The sequence below is a fragment of the Mus caroli genome, chromosome 14 (genome assembly GCF_900094665.2).
Source record: "Mus caroli chromosome 14, CAROLI_EIJ_v1.1, whole genome shotgun sequence".
NCBI classification, from domain to species: domain Eukaryota; kingdom Metazoa; phylum Chordata; class Mammalia; order Rodentia; family Muridae; genus Mus; species Mus caroli.
This window is the reverse complement of record NC_034583.1, coordinates 111,556,919-111,579,583: the sequence shown is the minus strand read 5'-3', so window position 1 is coordinate 111,579,583 and position 22,665 is coordinate 111,556,919. Positions and strand designations below refer to the sequence as shown.

The 22,665-nt window shown below is 49.5% G+C and overlaps 2 protein-coding genes and 1 long non-coding RNA gene across 4 annotated transcripts; 2 read left to right on the top strand and 1 right to left on the bottom strand.

The window, feature by feature from the left end:
* Positions 1-4,925, bottom strand: Zic2 (Zic family member 2). 2 transcript variants are annotated; one of them, XM_021182272.2, is made up of 3 exons: positions 3,559-4,925; positions 1,598-1,761; positions 1-1,411 (listed from the first exon to the last, which is right to left on the bottom strand). In XM_021182272.2, the coding sequence occupies exons 1-3, from the start codon at positions 4,628-4,630 to the stop codon at positions 1,058-1,060; spliced, it is 1,590 nt and encodes a 529-aa protein (XP_021037931.1). In that variant the 5' UTR covers positions 4,631-4,925; the 3' UTR covers positions 1-1,057. The 2 variants fall into 2 exon arrangements, with proteins under 2 accessions (XP_021037931.1, XP_029324593.1); XM_029468733.1 differs by having other exon boundaries at positions 1,371-1,448; positions 3,559-4,915.
* A 188-nt stretch (positions 4,926-5,113) lies between these two features.
* LOC110308850 lies at positions 5,114-9,165 on the top strand. Its single transcript, XR_003834827.1, has 4 exons — positions 5,114-5,410; positions 5,710-5,864; positions 7,151-7,334; positions 8,459-9,165. It is a non-coding gene; the product is annotated as an uncharacterized LOC110308850 (long non-coding RNA).
* Positions 9,166-14,600: 5,435 nt separating this feature from the next.
* Zic5 (Zic family member 5) lies at positions 14,601-21,129 on the top strand. The gene is made up of 2 exons (XM_021182403.2): positions 14,601-16,367; positions 20,474-21,129. The coding sequence occupies exons 1-2, from the start codon at positions 14,942-14,944 to the stop codon at positions 20,914-20,916; spliced, it is 1,869 nt and encodes a 622-aa protein (XP_021038062.1). The 5' UTR covers positions 14,601-14,941; the 3' UTR covers positions 20,917-21,129.
* Positions 21,130-22,665: the final 1,536 nt, after the last annotated feature.

Below are 22,665 nucleotides of genomic sequence, written 5' to 3'. Positions count from 1 at the left end.
GCAGTTTCAACACATTTTATTATATTTCTGTATGCATTACTCTCAAAACATCACAAGAAATGATCAAACCACTTAAACCTTCAAATAAAAAATCTGAAACAGTTTATGCCCACAATTGTACATATTTATAGTTAAGAAACATTCTTTATAAATATTGTTTCCTCTGTAGCAAGTTAATACCATAATTTAATTACAAATGGATAAATATGGCAACGGATATTTACAGAAGGGTGTTATTTCGGAAAAAAGCTAACGGCACAACGTTTACTCCCACCCACCCACCCCCCAATCTTTCATACAAGAACTAACAAATCGAACGTCGCAAAAGCACTGAAACATCACATGTAAACCCAGCTAACAGAAAAAATACATTCACAAGCGTTGGTGGTGTTGGTGATGTGTGCTATGGGTTGGTATGCTGAAGAAACAGAAGGGAGACTTTGGCACGGCTCATATTTTCCAGTCTATAGTCGCATGAAGTTTACAATCAAGTTGCCTCATTTAAAAGGAACACAATATTTAATACCACAATACAAAATAAACCATTTTCTTCCACATTACTTTAAAAAAATAAAAGAAAGAAAGAAACCGGGTAACTAAAAGGAAAAAGAAAAGGCCCATCACTTGGGGAAGGGAAATGGGAGAAAGGCGGGAGGGAACGCAATCCAGAGTTTACAAATGGACAAACTTCTATCCACCAATAAGCCATTAAAATCACCGTGGAAAAGGAAGGCGTCCGCTATGTACAGTTTGTCAAAAAGACTAGGAAGCATGTGGGAAGGAAAGTGGGCTAGGAAAGTTTGGCTCGATATTTTTGTGGGGTTTACTTTCTTAAATTTTTTTGTTTTCAGTTTCAGACATACAGAGAGATTTTGCTTTTCATGCCTAGATTGTTTTCTTTAAAAAAAAAAAGTTAAAAAATCCTTCTGCTGGTAAAATCTTTTTTTTTTCACCATAAAAATCAGATTCATAATTTTAATAAGACGATCCTAAGGTGCCCTCGATGGGTTTTGGGAGGGCGACGGTGGATAAGGGAATGGGAGAAAGGCCTGGCCCCTCACACGTACCATTCATTGAAGTTGGAGGAAAGGCCACTATGGCCTCCGGCTGTCCCGCTGCCCCCGCCAGAGCTGCCGCCGCCCCCACCGCCCGCCCCGCCGCCGCCCCCGCCGCTGCCGGCCGCCGAGCCCCCTCCGGAGCCGCTGCTGCCAGAACCCGCGCCTCGGTGCACTGCGGACACAGCGGCCGCTGCTGCTGCAGCCGCTGCTGCTGCTGCCGCCGCTGCTGGGGACAGGTTGGAGCTGCTTTGTGGCTCTGCGCTGGGGGACACCAACCCCGGGGGTGTGGACGACTCGTAGCCAGAGCTGGCAGCCGGGGAGGACTCGGAGCCCTGAGGGGAGGACTCATGGACCTGGAAGACAAAAGCCGGGAGTGGGGACCAGAGGGGACTGGGTGTGAGTGCAGCTGCTGTGAGGCCGGGTCCCCGAGCCGAGGGCACCCCAAGAGTGTCCCTCGGCCTCTGGGGACCCTCCCAGGCCCTCTGGGAGCTAGCTGATGCTCCAGGTCGGCCTAGCCCTCCCGGCTACTGCAGTGGTACCTTCATGTGCTTCCGCAACGAGCTGGGATGCGTGTAGGACTTGTCACACATCTTGCAGAGATAGGGCTTATCTGAGGTGTGGACATGCATGTGCTTCTTCCTGTCGCTGCTGTTGGCGAAGCGTCGGTCACAGCCCTCGAACTCACACTGGAAAGGTTTCTCCCCTGTGGATTGCAAACAGGGTGCTTGCTATGGGACCCCCCAAGGACCCTAAAGTCCTCACCAAGGCTGCCAGGGTACAGAGTAGAGGGCAAAGGGGAGAGAGCTGAGTCTCTGAAACAGGTTGGATACCCCTAAGAAGAGCCAACTAACAGGTTCTATAGTTTATTTCATAATTATGAAAATAAACTTCCCTTCACACTGACACCTATCTCCTTAAATTTCTAACGAATTTCGGGGTGCCCCTGGCCCTGTTCGCCTTTTTGCAGAGCTTTTTGGATTCCCAGCTCCCTAACAAGTTGGTCTAGCTATCGAGAAGCTGTTATTTTGACAAAATATTTGGGGCATTATCAAAATCACACAGGCGGCTGGGCTGCTGTCGTTTCCTCTTTGGAGCCAGTAGGCAATCATATTTGGAGATGCTGTGAGCCGTTTGGAGACTGGGATATGGAGATTGACTGAGCCAGTACTTATCATCCAAAAACTCTGCAAATTGAGTTAATCATAATCCTAGTATAATCGCCAGTCTTCTTTTTTTTTTTTTAATGGGGGTGGAGGAAATAAACATGAGAGATAAGGTAGTCTTTTAATGATTATACCTCTCAGCAAATGGGTTAGGGGTTGGAGTCAGGAAAACCTTTCAAATTTTCCCTGTTTAATTTTCTGGCGGTTCCTACATCCTGTTGCCAGGATTCCAAATGCTTGGAGTCATTTAGAGGTGTGAGAACTCAAACGTCGTTCCACTTGGAAAGGGAACCAGTTAACGTTAAATTCCATTAGCACCTAAACTGTTTTTTAAAGACAACCGCTCAGACACAGGGCATTTCATGCAAATAAATTTCTCAAATTTTAAACCTTGTTAAAAGCTTGTCTCGCACCTCGCCTCCCTCCCTTCCCAAAAGAGAACAATAGGCCGCTGGCTCATCCCGACTTCGGAGTAAATATTGACGAGGGAAGTTGCTAAAACATTTGGCTTTCTTTTAGCAAATCATCTTTTGCGATTTTGGCTGAGACCTGGTCGAAGATGAATAATCTGAGGCGAGAGGCTCGTTCTTTTGCGTCTCCTCTCACGATAGCCCTGCGGGGCGGTACTGCCTGGGGCTTGGTTAGTCCAGGCGAGGGTCGAAGTTGGTAATCCCAAACCCTCTGGTGCCCATTAGAGAATCTCACAAACTGCTGACAAACCACCGTCAGTCCCCTGCGACCCACCCCAAGATGGGCTTTAAAAACACTTTTTAAATGAGAGCCGCTTTACAGCTTCGGCTCACACCAGATTCATTTAATGGGAAACAGTCCCGAGAAGGACGTTTGGACCCTGTGTTAAAAAAAAAAAAAAAATGGGGAAACACGAGCCTCTGAAAAACAGATAATCCACTCAGGGCAGAAAAGCTCATTCAAACAAGCTGGCAAAATCCTTGCTAGGCTCGCTTCCGGGACATCGAGCTAGAGCCGAATTGTTTTATTTTGTGCGCTCTATTTAGAATGGAAATTATTCAGCAGGACGGCGGGTGGGGGGGTGGCAATCGCATCACTCCAAGCATATATTTGGTATTACGCTGATCATTTAAAAGTTCAATTTCCGCACATGGAAAAATCCCAGTCTAAATAATACTCTTACCATCCTCCAACAAAAACAAGCCCTGGCTCTCCTGCACTCTCCCATTCCGGGTCTCTGGCTGATGGTTATTCCCCAACGCATACGAACACACACACACACACACACACACACACACACACACACACTCAGTCTGTGCATTTATTTCTCCTCGAGGTGCCTCTTCCCACAGCTGACCCACGATTACCTGTGTGAGTTCTTTTGTGGATCTTGAGGTTCTCGGAGCGTGCGAAGACCTTGCCACAGCCCGGGAAAGGACAGGGGAAGGGCTTCTCGCCAGTGTGCACGCGGATGTGGTTGACCAGTTTGTATTTGGCCTTAAAGGGTTTGCCCTCGCGTGGACACTCCTCCCAGAAGCAGACGTGGTTGCTCTGTTCCGGGCCGCCGACGTGCTCCACAGAGACGTGGGTCACCAGCTCGTGCATGGTGCTGAAAGTTTTGTTGCAGCTTTTCTTGGGATTGCTTAGCTGCTCCGGGTCGATCCACTTGCAGATGAGCTCTTGCTTGATGCACTGCTGCCGCATATAGCGGAAAAAGGCACCAGGGTGGTGGTGGTGATGGTGGTGGTGGGCTGCGGCCGCTGCCATGTTCATCCCCATGTTCATATTCATAGGGCCATACTGGTTGTGGAGCTGCGCCGCCGAGTAGGGGTCGGTCCGCGGGCTGGCCACTTGGCGATATTGCTCCGAGCGCCCGAACACCTCGCCCGGCAGCCCTAGGCGCATTTGCCCATTGAGCACGTTCTGCGAGGCGTGCGGCCCGTGCTGCTCCGGGAGGCCAGGGAAGAGAAGGTGGCCCTGCGCGTCCGAGTGCGCGTGATGCAGGCCGCCGGCGCCGGGTCCGAAGAGCCCGTGCTGCCCGCCTCCGGGCGCCGAGTCCCCGAAGCCCCGGCTGCGGAACAGGAAGTCCCGGGTGGAATTAAAGGGAGGCCCCGAATAGGAGCCAACGTGCGCGGCGTGGGGCCCTAGAGCCGCGGCCGCAGCGGCTGCAGCAGCCGAACCCGGGTAAGCACCCGGACCTTGCGACGTGAACGCCGAACTCTGACCAGGAGACAGTTCGTGTGCCCCGGGGTTGAGCTTGAAGGCGCCCATGTGCGCCGCGGCCGAGTCCACGAAGCCGTTCTGAGCCGCCGCCAGGCTCAGCTCGCGGTCCTGCATCTCGGCCGCCGCAGCCGCCGCTGCCGCGGCCGAGTGGTGGTGGTGGCGCGCGAAGCTGCCCACCCCGATGGCCGGGAACTGCGGCCCCGCATCCAGAAGCATGGCCAGCGCGCCCGGCCGCCCCGCCGGCCCCGGTGAGCCCCGCCGCCTGGATTTCCTCTTCGGATAGGCGAGGCGCGTCCTCTGGACGCCCGGCTCCGTGAACCGGCGGTGGAAACACTGGCGACAGCAGTCTCGGGAGCCGGGCTGGTGCGCCCGCCGCCGCCGCCGCCTGTATCTGCCTTAGGCGGCCGGGCACCGAGCGAAGGCGCGGAGAGGAAGAGGAGGCGGCGGCGGAGGAGGCGCGGGAGGAGGAGGTGGAGGAGGAGAAGAGTCCAAAGCCAGGCGGAGAACCAAAGAGTATTAAAGGAGCTGCGGCGGGGGCGGGCGGGCAGGGCAGGGGAGGGCGGGCGGGAGGAGGGAGCGGAGGGAGGTGTGGGGAGCCGAGGAGAGGGGGGCCGCCGGAGGGCGAGCTCAGCGCCGCGGCCCCCACCCCTGCGCGCCCCCGCGCGCGCACGCACGCACGCACTCACTCACTCGCTAGCTGCCTTGCAGTGCCCGCCGACCAGGAGCCTGGCTGAGATCAGCGGCATCCGCCGAAAGAAGTCAACGCGGCTGAGGGGCCACAGTGCCCTAGGGCAGTGGCTGTGCGCACACAAGCTGGCAGGGAACGGACAGCAACAAGCTCCGCCAGCCCCAGAGCCTGGCGCACCCGCCGCTCCACCTGATCTCCGCAGGGGCGCTGGGCAGCCGGGAGGAGGAGGCTAGGCGTCCAGTCCACTGCGCTCTCGGGTGGCCGCTCCCTCCCCCGAGGCCTTGCTCACGCCGCCCAGAGCGCTGCGGGTATTGTTCGGCTTTGCGGCTGCTGCGGGGTTTAGCCCTCTTGGCCCTCCGAGCTTGGCATTGGCGACGCCCGGAGTAGTAAACTTGCAGCGGTCACGAATTCCCCTAGAGAAGGAAACGGGCGCGTCGTCCCCTCTTTCTTTAAGTTGGGCTGGAGGAGGAGGGAGGGGAGGAGCAGGGGAGGGGGGGGACTGTGGGAGGGGAGAAGGAGAGGAGGGGGAGGGGAGCAGGGTGAGGCTAGTCTGAAAAACAATAACAACAATAAAAAAAGTGTTCTCTGGTTCTCTCCCTTCCTCCAGCCGATCTGTTCTGGGCGCTAGTCCGGGAATGAGTGCTCGCTTCAGCGAGGACAGAGCGAAGTCCTCGGCACAAGCAAACGCTAGGAGGCCAACACGAGTTCTTCCTCTCTCGCGGCTGCAGTGGGCAACCTTCGCCACCGCCTCTGTTTATTTCGGTGGGCGCTGAGGCCGCAGCAGCAGCCTTTTATTTTTTTATTTATTTATTTTTTGTCCCCTCCTTTTCCTTTCCCCTCCCCCGCGTACCCGCCGGGTCTCCCGCCCGGGTATCCCTCCCTCCTTATCCAAGGCTCGGCCTCCTGGTCACACCGCCCCTTTAACGGGGACTCCCGCCCATCCCGCCCTCCAGAAACCGCTATTGGCCATCAAGGCCTCGTCAATCCTTCGCCCAGCCCGCCCCACCTTCCCTGAGCCCCGCTAGGTCTGTGCAGCTGCAGCAGCGGCCCAACGCACCCATAGACTAGGCCTGCCAGCATGCAGGGTTTCGTTCGCGCTTCTGGCTCTGTGGCTCCTGTCACCAGCCGGCTAATGCAGGAGTTCAGCTGCGAGCCTAACACGGTGCCAGGTCTATGGGTCTTGGCCCCTTCCGCCCGATCCTGCTCCCGTATACTTTGTCAGAGGCCACCAACTCCCCAGAGATTGCATCCACTACCAAAGCACACCGAAAAACCCGGGAACTCTAGTCCAAAGCACCCTTAGCTATAGAGTCACCAAGCCCGAGACCCTGAGGGAGCGAAGAGACTTTTCCTGACAAGGACAGGTCTTTCCCCGTCTGGACAGGCACTCTACTTTCTCCATTCTCACCTTGACCAATTTTCTTTGAGGCGTTAAAGCGTGGATGAAGGATGGTGGACACAGATAGTCAAACTTATCCCTTCTTTCCACTCCCTGGACATTGGTCTACACACCGCCCCCATCCCAGGCGGTGGTCCCCACCTGCCCCTGGGCGCACTTAGCTCACCCCCGCCCCCACCCTCCCCTCACCCTCACCTCCCCCCACCCCCGCCCTGGCCGCTCACGTTCAGCTCAGATTACAGGAGTAAACCCTAGGCAGCAGCCCCTGAGGGGCAGTTTAGACGTCATATAAAGACAGTGTCTCCCTCCGGGTGGATACCTCCTGACCCGGTCCACAGCCACATTGGTTCTAAAAGTGGAATGTCCAGAATCAAGCAAGGTTTAGGCCTTAATTTGGCTGTTGCCGTATCAGAATCAGGGCCTCAGAAAAATAAACTGTGGGGCTTACGGTAAGTGTCACTCTTTGGTGAAGTCACCGCAAAGCTTGACAAGCGCCGCCCTCGAACCCAGGCTGGCTTCCCACTAAGAATATCGCTGTCCCACGGCCCTCAGATTGGTAAGAGGTGATGGGAAAGGGAATTGCGGGCCTAGGGTCTGGGGAAGTGTAAAGGTTCAGCCTGTGGCCATCGTCTTCCTTCACCTTTCGCAGGCCTGAGAACTGCTTTTATTCATAAATCTTGGAAACTGAGATAAAATTCGCACAAGAGAATAACAACATACTTCGAAATTTATATTGAAATGAAATCACCAAAAACGCTGGAAGAAGACTCTTGTTGAGATTTGCTGCAATGAATATGAGCTCCTGCCTGATCCAACAACCTCTCAAACCTTAGGTGGGTCTGGCTCAACTGTTGGAGCCAACCTTTCTACCAAGGCTCCCTCTGTTTCCTCCCTGTTCCCCATTCCTTGATAAGGGGGACGGGAGAAATGGCCACAAGAAAAAGGCATCTTGTCTGAAATCATGCTCTAGAAGCTGGAGGGAGGAAATGGTGCTCTTTCCTCCCATTCCCCTACCTCAAAGGGCAGAAGCTAAACTGGCCTGCTAGACTGCAGGGGGAGGGGAGGGGGGGAGAGATGGAAAATATCTAAGCAGAAAGGCTTCAATCCATTTATTTTAAAAAGCCTGCCTAATTCAGTCTTTCACATTTGCTTACCTTATTTAGCAATTTATACTAAAAAGTGGATGTATTGGTTTGCTCTAAAAATACTACCACTCCCAATTTTTTTAACCTAAGATTGGTTGTGAGAATAACAGCCTTGCTCACCCAAAGACCTTATTTCCTTCTTTCAAGCCCTCATACTTGCAGGTTTTCCTCTTCTACCACTTCCTCACCCCCCCTCCCCACTCTTCCTTTCCTCTCCTTTTTGACCTATTCTCTCCTTTCGCTTTGATTTCTTCTTTGCTGCGCCCGCAATTCAGGATGGCGCGGCTGGGCGCTGGATTCGAGGGCCGAGCGTTAGGGCAGATGCCTTAATTCCCGCCGGAGAGCTCGCCGGCTGGGCCCTCCTGGCTATTCTTTCCCAGCTCCAGTTCTCCTTTCACTGCAGGAAACAGAGGAGCTGAACCAAGTTCAAAGTCATGTCTCGGTCCCCTCTTTCAGAAGTGTTTTATTTCTCTGCAAACAAAAAAAAAAAAAAAAAAAAAAAAAAAAAAAAAAAAAAAAAACCTTTTCCTTCTTGACAGTTTTTTTTTTTTTTGAAGGAAGGAGAGGAAAAAGCGAGGGCAAGAACAAGTGTGTGTGTGTGTGTGCGCGCGCGCGCGTGCGCGTGCGTGCGTGTGTGTGTGTGTGTGTGTGTGTGCGCGCGCGCGCGCTTGCGAGAACGCGCAAAGGCTTTCAGGACTATTGCCTCAAAAGTAGACTCAGGTTCCTTAGCGGAAGGAAGGAAGGAAGAAAGGAAAGACAGAAGGAAGGAGTGAAGGCAGGCAGACACTGAGCAAATTCATTTTTTTCAACAGGTTTCTAGAAAGGCTGCTCGGTCAAACTCCCCAAACCGGTAACTGTCAACGCTTGGAAGCCCGTTCTTTCTTTGTTAAGTTTCCCCAAATTGTTCTTTTCAAACAGGGCAAAACCTGCACTGGGCAAAACCTCAGATTGTGGCTGAGAAGGATATCCGCCACAGGGCTCCTGGCAAGGGTACATTTCCCATAGAGTGAAGAGAACCAAGGCTTGATCAAAAAATTCGTGGTGTGTTTACAAAAAGAAAAATAAGGGATGAGGCAAAGCAAATCCCACAAACATCCCAGCAATCATGGGCAAATCCTTTTGAATGGTGTCTACTGTGTGTGATCTCTTATAGCATGATGTGCACATACATACAGAAGAATAAATGCATTGCACTTCACCCACTGTGTTCTCACACACAAAGGTATACATTGTGGGAAAGGAGACACCAAATACAAACAACTTGGCTATCCACTGAATATATTATTGTGACTCTTGGCCCCAGTAACACTCCAATTTTTTTCCCTTAAAGAAAGGTGTAAAAATGGGGGAGAGAAGCTGTGAAGATGAGTATGTAATACATTGTAGCTTAGGCCAAAATAATAATTAACATAATAATAATTTCCTTTTCTACAAGAGTTCTAGCACCACCACCATCTATATCAGAGGCAAAAATCCAACAAGATAATCAACAGGATATTAAGTTGGGGGTTACTTTTGATTTCAGCTATTACTGAGTTGGGTGACCCCTGATACATGAAAGACCACATGTATACTCTAGGAAGCCCCCTCTATAAAACCCACATAGAACAAAAGCCTTTTGTCATGACTTTAGAAAGGTATAATGTAAGAGGAGAGGAAGTTGTGAAAATCCTAGCCAAAGCTGTAACTGTTAAATAACATTAGGAAGGAGGCTATGAGAAGATCTCATAAGATAAAGCTCTCCCATGGCTTTGTATCTTTTCTCTTTATAATTAAACTCTGTGGTTGAGCTAATTAAAAAAAAAAAAACCTCAATATAAAATATGTGCCCACCAGTAGTTTATTAACAGGGATGAAAATACTTTTGTACTTGTCAGAAAGGGGGAGAAGAAGCTGGAAGAACCCAGCCCACCCCCACCCTCCCATACTGGGTGACAGAATTGTGATTTTGGAAAAAGAAAACTAATTTTCCTTGCCTCGTCTCCTCTTTTTTTGATAGGAATGTTTTCAATGTTAAAAAACAAAACAAAACAAAACAAAAAAAAAAAACAGCCAAAACAACAATAAAAAGAATCAACACGCCCCCTTCCCCCAAAATCCAGGAGGCTCTAGCTTATGGGAACAGGAATGTATTTAATTAGTTCAAAGATTGTTACCTTTGGGCTTGTGGGCAAACCTAGGGATTGAATACCGTCTACAAAGGAGCAGCTTTCCAATAAAGTGCAGCATTATTGCAGTAGACTTTGTAATACAATTTATGCTGTCATTCATAAATAATAATGCCATATGTCAACCATATTGCTTACACAAGTAAAAGCATCAATGTGTCACTATTTGATTTATCTCAACAGCTTCTCTAAATATGAAGTGTAGATACTGAAGGGGATGCTGTTTTGTGGGGGAACAACATCCAAATTTTGAAATAAATAACTGCATTGAAGCTTCTACTCTCACCGTTATCTGACTTCTAAGAGAGTCAAGCATGAGAGATGAAGAAAAGTTCATTTCAGACCAAAAAAAATTAGTCTATTGTGTACTTTGGCCATGTAAAACATTTTGTGACTCTTACTTGAACCGTCTGAGTATATTTTGAGATATATCGATGTGTTTCTCAAGAAATTCCCAATCAGAATGGTCAAATGAAGGTCAAAGGTTTTCTCAAACAACCTCTACCTTTAACTGTAAAAATAATTTTGAACCAAATGGGAATATTTGATCACAGGCATATTTTACACAACTTATCTTTGGTGCTGTAAAAGTAAGCTATCTTCCCCCCCCCCGCCCCCAACAGCTTTTCAATGCAAACATCAAGTGGATATAAGATTGGGCCAGTTCTTTACTTTCTAAAGGATTTGAACAAGTCACACACACACACACACACACACACACACACACACACCACTCCACCCCCAACCCAGCATTTTGGTCTCAGGAACTTTCGTCTCCCCAGCCTTATCATACCATTCAATGTGTGACAGGGATCATAAACCTTAGCATAAAGTACATTTTTAGCTACCCCTTGCACCACACGAGTCCGTAGACCCTGATGTTTCTGAGTCTAGGAGGAGTGGGAAAGAGGAAATCCTCAGAGAAATGCTCAGAGGTCTGCGAGTTGCCACTGGATGATTTTGAGCACCAAGGTCTCTGAGCCCAATCGTAGCCCCCGTGCCAGATTAACCTCGAGCCGGGAGGACGCCAGAGTGAAGAATCTGGCCCCTGTGGGAAAAGGATGGGGCGAGCGTGTCCAGAAGAGTTGACTTTAGACTTTGCTGACTCCATCCAGACCTTGCTGTCTTGGATGTGATGTGGTAAAATCCCTGGAACCCACAGTCGTCATCTCTTCCTGCCTGGACAGACAGAGCTCCGCTAAAACGAAGATTTGCTGGTCCGTTTGCCTTCCTGGCTCCAGCTTGTAGAAAAATCTTGGTGGACTATCACTACCATCCTAGTGTCTCACAGCAATTTCCACCCTGCGTGGGTTAAGCACCCCTGGGCACGCCCGCCCAGTTTCTACTGTCCTCCAAGTATGCCCCGTTCGCCCTTGAACCCGTCTCTGGCTTAACCTGAAGGGCCTTATAGACTTTACAAATCCAACCGGCACTTAGCCCTTCCGCAAAGGAGGCCGATTCTCAGAAACCACGCGGGACTGGCGAGTTGTAAAGCAATTGCAAGGGTAATAAAAAAGGCATCTCGGTGGGTCTCCCCAGTTCCTTTCTTGTCCACCCCCGTCCCCCAAATGTCCCCCCTCCGCCCGCCCTCTTGGAGAAACAATCAAACAAAGGCTCAAAAGCCAGGAAATGTCCAATTCAATTCCCTTAGAGTTTATTAATTGCCCACACCCATCGTAGGAAACTTGACTGTGTTAAGTGAGGCACGGACGGCACCTGGAACTGGGAGACCAGCCCTCCCTCCCGACAGCGGGAAGCCAGCCTCTCAGAATCCCCGAGCACCAAGTTCTGTAGCCTTTAGGAAGCTAAGCAGCAGCGTGGCTATCGGGTTCTAGCCAGCTGGGGATTGTCTGTGCCTTCCAGCTCCCCGCGTCTTTGTTTGGGGAGCTGAAAAGATGTTGGGGTTCCTAGAGCAAACGTGAGGTCTGTAAATCCACGGGCCCCAAAGCTCTTGTTGCCTCCAGCACCGGTATTTCCAAGGTTTGCTCTGCCTTCATACAAGGGCCTCTACAGCACAAAGTGCAGATTAGGGGCACGGGTTTGGGAAAGTGGTCCTAAAGACCAGTTCCACCATCAGAATAGGCTAGTTCCACAGAAAAGGACGGAATTTGCATGAATACATCTATCACTCCCTGCTTTAGAAACCAGTACATTATTCACATCAACGCTCTGGAAATTGTTGTTTTTTTAGGAAGTGTCTAAGACAGTTATCGTGTCCTTAGAAAGTCGGGCATTTCGGGTTGGCTCCCAAACAGCTGGAAAAAGAAACAGCGCACCTGGGGTCAGGCAGGTCATCACAATAACAAAAAGGGCGTCTACAAAATAAAAAGCCCTTTTATAAAGCAAGGCAATTCCGGAAATCCACTGTGAGCCTTCCTGATGACCAAGTAGCTAGGCCTATTCTCAGGTTTAATTGGCAGGCGGTTTATTGGCGCCTTATTGGTGGTGATTGAAATTTTGCTCCCCAGCTCTTTCTTTTAAGAATTAGCATCTCAAGTCGATTTACCTGAGTCAATTATCTTTTTAGGGTCTGAGTTTGGTCATGAATTTGAATATTCATTCAACTCACTTTGTAAATATTCCCTTTCTAGTCACCCACCCAAATCTCTGTTATTTTCTAAGAAAGTAATTTCTTTCTTTCTTTTCTTTCTTTTTAAGGCTCCCATAAAAAGAAATTGATTAGGGAGCTATATTTGAATTAAGACATATTAAATCGATGACAGATACATATCATGCTGTGTTTAACAAGAGTTGTACAAGGAGGCGGGTTCCAGATTCCACACAGCCCTGCTGTAGCATTATTCACATTTTTTACAGCCTTTCCTTCATGCCTCCACCCATTAAACCATTACATTTCAGCAATTCAATAAAACAAAGCAGTTATAATTTTGACAAAAAGCTATTTTGAAGGGGCTGAAGGTACCCATTTTATTGCACAATAAAATTGCTCAAATGGTCTATGTTATAAACTAGGTTGCACTTATTTTCTTTATTCACTTTTTGGGTTTGGTTTGTTTTTGCTGATAACCTGCAGGAGTGAATTCAGAACTGCCATTACTGCTGGCATGGATGTTCATTGCCAAGAGGTTGGAATAAAGGAAAATCATTTGAAATGTCCTTCAAGGAAACGAAGACAGTGGTAGTAATTCCCAACATGACACTCCCTTTATATACTATCTATACAGATGGTACTGTGCTCCATCAAGCTTCCTATGTCTGGCTCGAGATGTTTAAGACTCCCAAACAAGTCATCAAAGAATTCTCCTTCCCAAATATAGATGTGGATTTGATCATTGACACTGCATGTGTGTGTGTGTGTGTGTTTCTACTTATGCCCTTTGCATTTTCCCTAGATTTTTAACTTCACTTACAATAAAAGAAAAAGGCATTTGGAATGTGATGGCATGATTGTCTTTGTTTGCTTGTCAGCTTTATAAGAGAAATGGCATTCTCAAGGTTCATAGGGAGGCTCCTTTCTGCAGATGGCTCACACCGATGTCAATGGCACTCGCAAATCAACTCTTTTGAAATAATACTTATTTCTTTTGAGGACTATGATCTGATGACAGCTTTGGGGGTGGTTGATCTTTCCTACTGCAAATGAATTAAGCTTAAGTCTGGTATCTTGCTTTCCTGACCCCCCTTCCACTCACCCCATACTCCACCCACCTCCAGATGTGTATGGGGTCACATTCGACTCCCATTGCTACTTTATAATTTAATTAAAGGTAGCAAAAATATTTTTGCTCGAATTTGAGCATTTTAGAACATCACAAAATTAAGAATATTTTATTTTTAAACAACAGAGGACATTTTGGGAGATTGAAACTCCTAACCAGTGAGGTCTCAGGGACAGCATTCAAATACCTGGGCCATAGGATCCTAGTTTTTAAATGATTTTTAAGCATGGCATTTCAGTTTAAGGAGGAAGTTTATTTTATTAATAAATAAACAGACTAGATACTTATTTTTTAACTATTGTATTTGGTCTATTCTAGCTTGTGGTCCTTTCAGAGAAACCGAGGCACATATGTGGCATGCGTTCTGGGCAAGAAGGAGGAATTTTGCTTAAAAAGACATCTCTTATTTAAAGGCTTACACTTAGGAGAGTAGCCATTTGGCCTTCCCTGATACTGTATCTCTCTGAAAGGCAAAAGTTCGCACCGCACCTCACCCCACCCACCTCCTCCGTGAGCTCTAATTAGGAGTAGCAGATCTAGAACCCATGCATAGTGTGAGGTTAGGTCCTTTGAACCATGTCGAATCCATGAGCTAAAAAGTCTAAGCAAGACTGTTCCTTTGAGGAAAGATTTATTATATATTATTTTGACTTTGGTAGTTTGCCGCGCTCCATCAAATTTCTTTGTGAACAATATAGTTTAATAATCATCCATATTACACCTACAGTCTGCACTCCACGTGGGCCCAGGGACAGACGGGGTCCATTTGATAAGTTTTTGGCACCGCTACAAATGCGATGGTCGTTCAGTGCAGATGCATCCAGGGATTATCCATGAGAAGAAGTAGAAAGTTCAAGTGAGTTCTTCATCTTCTTCCACCACCACCCCCCAACCCCCGCCCCCTCGCTTTACCCCTGGTGGGGAGGTCCCATGACCTCTCTCATTCCCGTCCACTTTGGCACGGAGCTAGCAGACGCTCTGCGCCAGGCAGGTCGACCCGGAGACTGGCATTCGAAGAGGACTGAGCCCGCCGGCCAAGTGCAAACTTTCTGCAAGGGAAACTTGGGCATCTCAGGGGAAGCCGTGATGCAGAGCTCCAGGGGAAGAAGGGGCACGAAGGGAAAGCACAGGCGGTGTGGTACACGGGGGCGGTTTCCCGCTGGGCCCAGAGCCTGAACCAGAGCCAATCGCGCAGCCGAGGCAGCTGCCAATCACACGACTCCCTCCAATCCCACCCGAGCCATTTCCAAAAACTCGGTCCCACTGTGCAGCTCAAATGTGGTGTTCACTCTGCCAATCGCTGGAGGATAGAGTGGGGACAAGAATAAGCAGTTAGGAGGCCCGGACACAAGAAGTTAAAGAGCCCCTAATATATACATGTTTTTGAAGGCGGGCAGAGGGGGAAAAAGTCCCCCCAGTGAGGGTCTATGGGCCTGATTGTATAGTTATGATGGAGCCCCCTTTGAGCAAGAGGAACCCGCCAGCGCTGAGATTAGCGGATTTGGCAACGGCTCAGGCCCAACAGCTTCAGAATATGACAGGCTTCCCGGTGCTGGTCGGCCCGCCCGCCCACTCCCAACGCCGCGCGGTCGCCATGCACCTCCACCCGCGGGACCTAGGCACTGACCCCGGCGTGGCCAGCACTGCGCTCGGACCCGAGCACATGGCACAGGCCAGCGGGCAGGACCCCTGCCCTCCCTCCCAGGGGCTCCCCAGGCTGTCCCAGGCTCCCGCACCAGCCGCCCGCTCCGTGGCCTCAGGGACTCACCCGGGCGCCCGCACCCACCCCGACGGCGGGGGCAGCAGTGGCGCGCAGGCCTCGGCGCCCCCGCCTCCAGCCCCTCCTCTTCCTCCCTCCCAGTCCTCCTCTCCCCCTCCCCCGCCTCCTCCTCCTCCTGCCCTCTCGGGCTACACTGCCACCAACAGTGGCGGCGGCGGCAGCAGCGGCAAAGGCCACAGCAGGGACTTCGTCCTCCGGAGGGACCTTTCCGCCACGGCCCCCGCGGCGGCCATGCACGGGGCCCCGCTCGGAGGGGAGCAGCGGTCCGGCAGCAGCTCCCCCCAGCACCCGACCCCGCCTCCCCACCCGGCCGGGATGTTCATCTCGGCCAGCGGCACCTACGCGGGCCGGGACGGCGGCGGCTCCGCGCTCTTTCCCGCGCTGCACGACTCTCCCGGGGCTCCCGGTGGCCACCCGCTAAACGGCCAGATGCGCCTGGGGCTGGCGGCCGCCGCGGCGGCTGCGGCCGAGCTGTACGGCCGCGCCGAACCACCCTTCGCTCCGCGCTCAGGGGACGCGCATTACGGGGCGGTGGCGGCCGCCGCGGCCGCCGCCCTGCACGGCTACGGAGCCGTGAACTTAAACCTGAACCTGGCTGCCGCAGCGGCGGCCGCAGCGGCCGCGGGGCCCGGGCCCCACCTGCAACACCACGCGCCGCCCCCGGCGCCACCGCCGGCGCCCGCGCCGCACCCGCACCACCCCCACCTCCCGGGGGCGGCCGGGGCCTTCCTGCGCTACATGCGGCAGCCAATCAAGCGGGAGCTCATCTGCAAGTGGCTGGACCCAGAGGAGCTGGCCGGTCCGCCGGCGCCCGCGGACAGCGGCGTCAAGCCCTGCTCCAAAACTTTCGGCACCATGCACGAGCTGGTGAACCACGTCACAGTGGAGCACGTGGGCGGCCCGGAGCAGAGCAGCCACATCTGCTTTTGGGAGGACTGTCCGCGCGAGGGCAAGCCCTTCAAGGCCAAGTACAAGCTCATCAACCACATCCGCGTGCACACCGGCGAGAAGCCCTTCCCCTGCCCGTTCCCGGGCTGCGGCAAGGTCTTCGCGCGCTCCGAGAACCTCAAGATCCACAAGCGCACTCATACAGGTGGGTGTCTGTCCCCGGCCGCCGCCACCGCCTCGCCTTCTGTTCGCTTTCATTTTTCCCTCCTTCTGCTGCTTCTCCGCAGACGTATGACCCGGACATGTGACTTCTTTTTTCTTCTTCTCTCCCCCCCCCCTTTTTTTCTATGAATAAGTAATTCGATAACACACACGGGCCCCGCGCTGGCCTCCCTTTCGGCGGAGTCTCCAGCGTGCCCGCCTGGGCCGGGACCCGCAACGCGCTCCAGCCGCCGCCCTGCCGGGAACAGCAACAGCAGCAAGGCACTCAGGACGGGCGGCAGGCCCCACGCCCCGAGCCCCGGGAGGTCCGGAGGGCCTTGGGGAAGGGAACCTTGGCTACCGTCGCCCGGTAGCACCTCCCTTCTTCTACGGGACGCGGGCCTTTCTGGACCGCCGCGTTGCCGAGATACAGCGTGGGAGGGGCGCGTGGGTTTGGCTATGTTTTGTAGGCTGGTCAGAGTGGCCTCACCCGGGAAGAGAGGTCCTGGGGCCGGCTGAGGAAGGTCTGAGGGAGAGACCTGGGACCCTAGGAAACTCTAGCTTTTCACTCGAGGTCTGACACACGCTCTCATACTAATTCATACATTCCTGACCTCGTGCACACACTCTTGTGACACCACGACCTCCCTTGCACATTTGTCCTCACTCAACACTTCATTTACATATCTTCACACACGGACTCACACGCGGTCCACAGGCCTTAGTTACATTGTGTTGGGCACTGGAGAAGTTGGCTTCTGTCTTTTAAAAGAAGGTTCCAGAACCCAGAGAGGGTGCTTTCCCCGGATCTGTAAGACCTCTGTGGAACTTGGGGAGAACTCTTAACTCTATGAGGTTCCTCCTCTTATTCTGCCCCACGTCGGGAATCCGTGGGTCTGGTGAAGGAGGCTGAGGCGTTGGGCCATAGAGACATGGGCCCTGTTGGTCCTGTAGAACGCGCAATAGCGCCCGGCTAATGTGGAGGGCAAGTGTAGTCGAGATTTATATGATAGAAAATATTACTCCTCGGAGGACACTTAGGTAACCTGAGTTTACATTCAGTAATCACTTGACTGATTTATCGGCGCATCTGGGACTGGAACGCGAAGGCAACCCCCAAGCACAGGCCCTTACACAGGCCACTGGCCTGAGGCCTTTATGAGAGCAGCCTGGTTGAGGTGGTCTTAGCCTACAGCCTTGCTCTTGAAGCCCTAAAACTTAAAAGCATCGCTGTGACCTGCAGGATCGGCTAGACGTTTTCCTTACAGGCCTTCCCCCCAAGCCCCCTTCCTTTTCCCTAACCCGGATCAGTTCTTAGTTTCTTTACTAAACGGAAAGTTCCCTCGAGACTCTTTCGCTTAAAAAAACAAAAACTGGCCAGCTGCATGCTCTGTGCTCAATGCTTTCAATACTTACAATAACCAGGCACCTAGGGGCAAAGGGAACTTTCAAATACAGTGCAGGGCAGGACGTTTTGGGCCCTCTCCACTTTCCCAGGACTCCGGAGAAGAATGGACCTTAACCGAGGAGGCTGGTGGCAGCTGACCAAGAAGAAGTTGACTGACTTACTCGAATCATGGCTTTTGGGTTTCCACAGGACATGTTGCCCTCTGACCCCATCCGGAACAGCAAGTGGTAGATGGGACCTCGCGGCAGGATATTTCTTTCTGATTCCAGATAGGGGGGGATGGTTCCATTTCTTGTTCCTGCTCCTACAGGCTGCATGGACCCTTCCAGGTGGAGCTTGTGGGGTGCCCCTCGAGGGGGGTGCTGGCACCTCCGGATTCAGTTCATAGCGTGCCTAGTGTTTGGCTGTCCTGGGACTTTCTGAGTCAGTGGGCATTGTATCCAGAGAGAGACCTTTTCTACTTCCTTCCCTGCCTAACATACTGCTTTCCCATAACTGCGGGGTTATCTAGGATCCTAGAACAGATGGATCAAAGGACTAATCCCCAGGCCACTCCTGAAGGCCTGTTTCCTGACCCACGTGCCCTCAGCTGCATTTATAACCTGTCTCTAGCTGGTGTCTAGAGGGAGTGGCAACATCTACGCAGTATCCACACTGCTCTTTCCTACAAGCACCAAGTCTCCCAAACTCTTCATAGTTCAGTTCTGACATGACCCTTCTGTCAGTGTCTGTAAGGTAAACACTAGGATCGCCCAGCCCTTCTGGTTAGGCCCTCCCTCCTAGGCCCCTAAACAGCGTGGGTTGTTCAATTGTATCTAGCTTTTTTTTTTTTTTTTTTTTTAATTTTCTCCTGCCACTGTTCTTTATGCCCTAACTTCTACCTTGCTTATCTCCTCCTTATCCCCTGAGTCCTGCTGCTCTTTCTCCAGCGTCATGGAGGAACCAGACATATTCAAAACACTTATTTTTTTCTAAGCCAAGATATGGCAGCTGCTCAGAAACATGAGAAATTTGAAATGTAGTGTATTTGCTTAGAATGAATAAAACCACTTAAGCCTCCATATTGAACGGAGGATTAGAAGTATAAATATAAATGCATATAATACATATTTAGAAGGACAGTATATTAAATAGGCTTACCATGAACTTACAGTGTAGCACAGAAATCCTGACATTCATATTCTGATAGGAAAAGATTAATTTTGTTTTATTCCACTCAATTTGTGGAGAATTTGTAAATATTGTGATTATCGCTATGAGTTGTATTTGCCTTCCACTCATAGGTTAATGTTGGAAGTACATTTCAAGAATAACTCATTTTATTTTTAAACAGTATTTCCAGTTAGTGAAAGTTATATTTCAGGCATTTTAAATTCTTTCAGTTTTGTTACATACTCTGGCATTGGAGCAGTTAACATTGATGAAATATGAAGACAAAAATAAGACCTCATTGAAATATTTGTATAGAGAAAATGAGATAATTAACCACAGAAATTTATCTACTGTTATATATTTAAAAATATTATACAAAACAAAGAACATTGCCCTGTGTTCTGTCTCTGAGCAGCTGCTGGATTTTTTTGTTTTGTTTTGTTTTAATCCTCTCAGTGGAACAAGAGACAAATTCGTATGTAACAGTTTTATGGGATGACTTATTCAGTTTTAGACTTGAATACATCAAGCTCGTAGATATTGAGGTGAGGGGTAAAACTCGGTTATAATAATCTGTTGTCTTCTCTTGTTTATAAGCCAAAGTGATATGGCTAAATTTCCCTAGCTAACAGCTTACTAAGCAGTCTCACTTCTGGCCTTGTGTTTAAGGAATTGTGTTCCTGGAGCTGTTAGATAAATTAAACGAGGTGATAGGCCAAAAGACCTCAGGTTTTTGGTTTTTTTTGGTTTTTGTTTTTTAAATAGTTTAGCTTATTAAGGAGTGAAGAAAGCTGTCAGCATGAGTTTCCTTAGGCACAAGGTACAGGCAGATCCTGCTGAGGGTGCACTTAGTAATGTCCACTCAGGTTCTCTGTTACCATGCTCCCCCTCCTGTTAACCTGGGGTTATAGGGATAGTTGGTAGGATAATGGCCTGACCTCTGTCCAGCCAGCCTTGTAAAAATCTCAGGGTAGGACTGACTGTGTTTCACAGGTGTCTTTATTTCTAAGGCGTGGAGGAGGGTCTGGTTTTCTCTTTCCTTTTACTCTTCATAAGCCATTGTCATCTTACTGTGCCCGAGCTACTGTAAACTTAATTTATATGTTTGTGTCTATTTTTCTTTCTCTTGGATTCTCACTCTGCACTCATGGTTTTGGAAATAGGGTTTATCTCAATAGGGAGAATCTTTCCATTTGCATTTTTCTGTGTTCAGACCACAGGGAATATGTGTGTGCTGGGGATGGGGGGGAGGCATAGCATGGAGGCCCTTGGTGGCCTTCAAAGGTACATCCTGGACTTCATTCTGATCTCTCTGCTGCTCCAAGACCATCAGGTCCCTCACAAGCCAAGTCTAAGCAAAGCCTTCAGGACAATAGACACAGGCCACTTCTTGCAGTGTCTCTTTCTTACCTATCTGGATATTATAGTAAGGAATAAAGCTGGAGGTTCTTCAGGAATGCGGGGGATGCACCCCTAGTTCTAATCTAAGGCTGCTTCATATGAGAGGTCTCTGGGAAGCTATTGCTAACCTTTCCTGTGTTTTGTTACAGGGGAAAAGCCTTTCAAATGTGAATTTGATGGTTGTGATAGGAAGTTTGCCAATAGCAGCGATCGAAAGAAACACTCCCATGTCCACACCAGCGACAAGCCCTACTACTGTAAGATTCGAGGCTGTGATAAATCGTACACCCACCCAAGCTCTCTGAGGAAGCACATGAAGATTCACTGCAAGTCCCCCCCACCTTCGCCTGGAGCTCTTGGCTACTCATCGGTGGGGACTCCCGTGGGTGACCCTTTGTCCCCTGTGCTGGACCCAACCAGGAGTCGATCCAGCACTCTGTCCCCTCAGGTGACCAACCTCAATGAGTGGTATGTTTGCCAGGCCAGCGGGGCCCCCAGCCATCTCCACACACCTTCCAGCAATGGAACCACCTCTGAGTCTGAAGATGAGGAAATGTATGGGAACCCTGAAGTCATGCGGACGATACATTAGAATTATTATTAATAAGTGAGGTAGTAAGTGGGAGTCCTTGGACCATGTCCTAACCTGAAACAATGCTGAGCCTGAGACAAACTGGTGACTCAGACTTGCCACCGGGTCTAATTAGCCCTATTTATTCAGTATGAAACCCTATGGTGTTTGTACATTTAATTAATTTAATTAAGATATTTGGTTGTGGGTTGGTTTTTTTGTTTTGTTTTGTTTTTCTTTTCTTTTTTCCTTTCCTCTTTCTCCTAAAAGAAACAAACACAACCACAAAATAAAACAGGACCAGGGATGTAGCTCAGTGGTAGAGCACTTGCCTAGCATGCACGAGGCCCTGGGTTCAATCTCTAGCACTGGAGGGGGAAGTAATAGCAAGTAAACAGCAACCAAGTCGGACTTGTACATCGCAGGGGGACAGGCCTGGTGTCAGATTCTATCAAGGGAAGAGTGGAAAAATTGAGATATACACTGCCAATACAATGTGTGTGTGTGTGTGTGTGTGTATTAAACGGGGGGTGGGGGGGAAGAATATTAAGTCAGAACTTAATACATCAACCAGGACCCCTCCATGTCCCAGAGTGCCTCTCAGAGGGCTGCTTTTGAGCCTTCTGGTAGAGACTTAATTCTGCAAAGGCCTCTTGATTGTAAAACACACATTTGCTGCATTGACAACAGATCCTGGACTGTACCTGTATCCAAAAGTCTTTGTATAACAATCAAACAAACAACTTTGGTTTCTAATATTTTATCACTTTAACTCCCCTGCTTTTATTATCAATCTCAATGTAACATGATATTTTTATACAGGATTGTTCCTTCAGTAACTTGTGTGATTTTAAAAAAAGCAAAAACAAAAACCAAAAGTCAAGCCAAGTGCAGCCACCTTAAGATAGCTCCATATACCCTGCTACTGTGATTGTTCAAGCAGAAATGGAGAGAAGCTACTGAGACAGACAACTGGGAAACTGTGATCTTTTATAAACCAGAAGTAATTCAAGTGCTTTCTCTGTCCTCTGCTGGGTTGTGTTTTGATTTTTAAATAGGGAATTTCAGATGCTGCCTCCTGGCTGTATCCAAACTTGTTGGGTAATAAGGAGTTATGGTTTTCACCATAAGTTCTTTGGGATGCCAATAGGCAAAGTGATGTCTGAGGAAGTGTTAGGGTAAATCCTATCCATTTTTAAAAGATTTAAAAAACAAACAAACAAACAAAAAAAAACAGGCCAACTCCTCTTTTATACTACTGTATTGACTTTTTTTTAAATAAAAAAAAAAAAGGTCTTTATTTTTAATGCATTTCCTTTCATCTGTGCCACAAGGACTGAATCTTCCGTTTGTAATGACATGGGAAGTGTATGGTTTATTTTACAAGAGGAGGAGTTGCTATACATGTTAAAATTTTTAAAAGGTTTATAGTTAACCACCAAATGCTGATGAATGTGTGACCTTTGCCAGAGCTGTCAAGCCAGGACACAAAGGGTCAAGGATCTAGGACAATAACTCTTAGTCAGTTTATGTTCGGTTGGTACAACACATCTCCTGTGCAAACTGTAGCCCATCAGAAGCACCATACACATATGCTAAAGGTACTAATTTATCCTCAGAGACCCTGAAGACACCCCTCCCCCATGATTTGTAGAAATTTGTTTTGTGTGCTGTGAGTGGTTAATGTAGTCTTGTCCTTGTTAATAACTTGTCTGTGAATACTTTTATTTGTACAGTTTTTAATTAATTTATTTTTGGAGATCTTTTTCT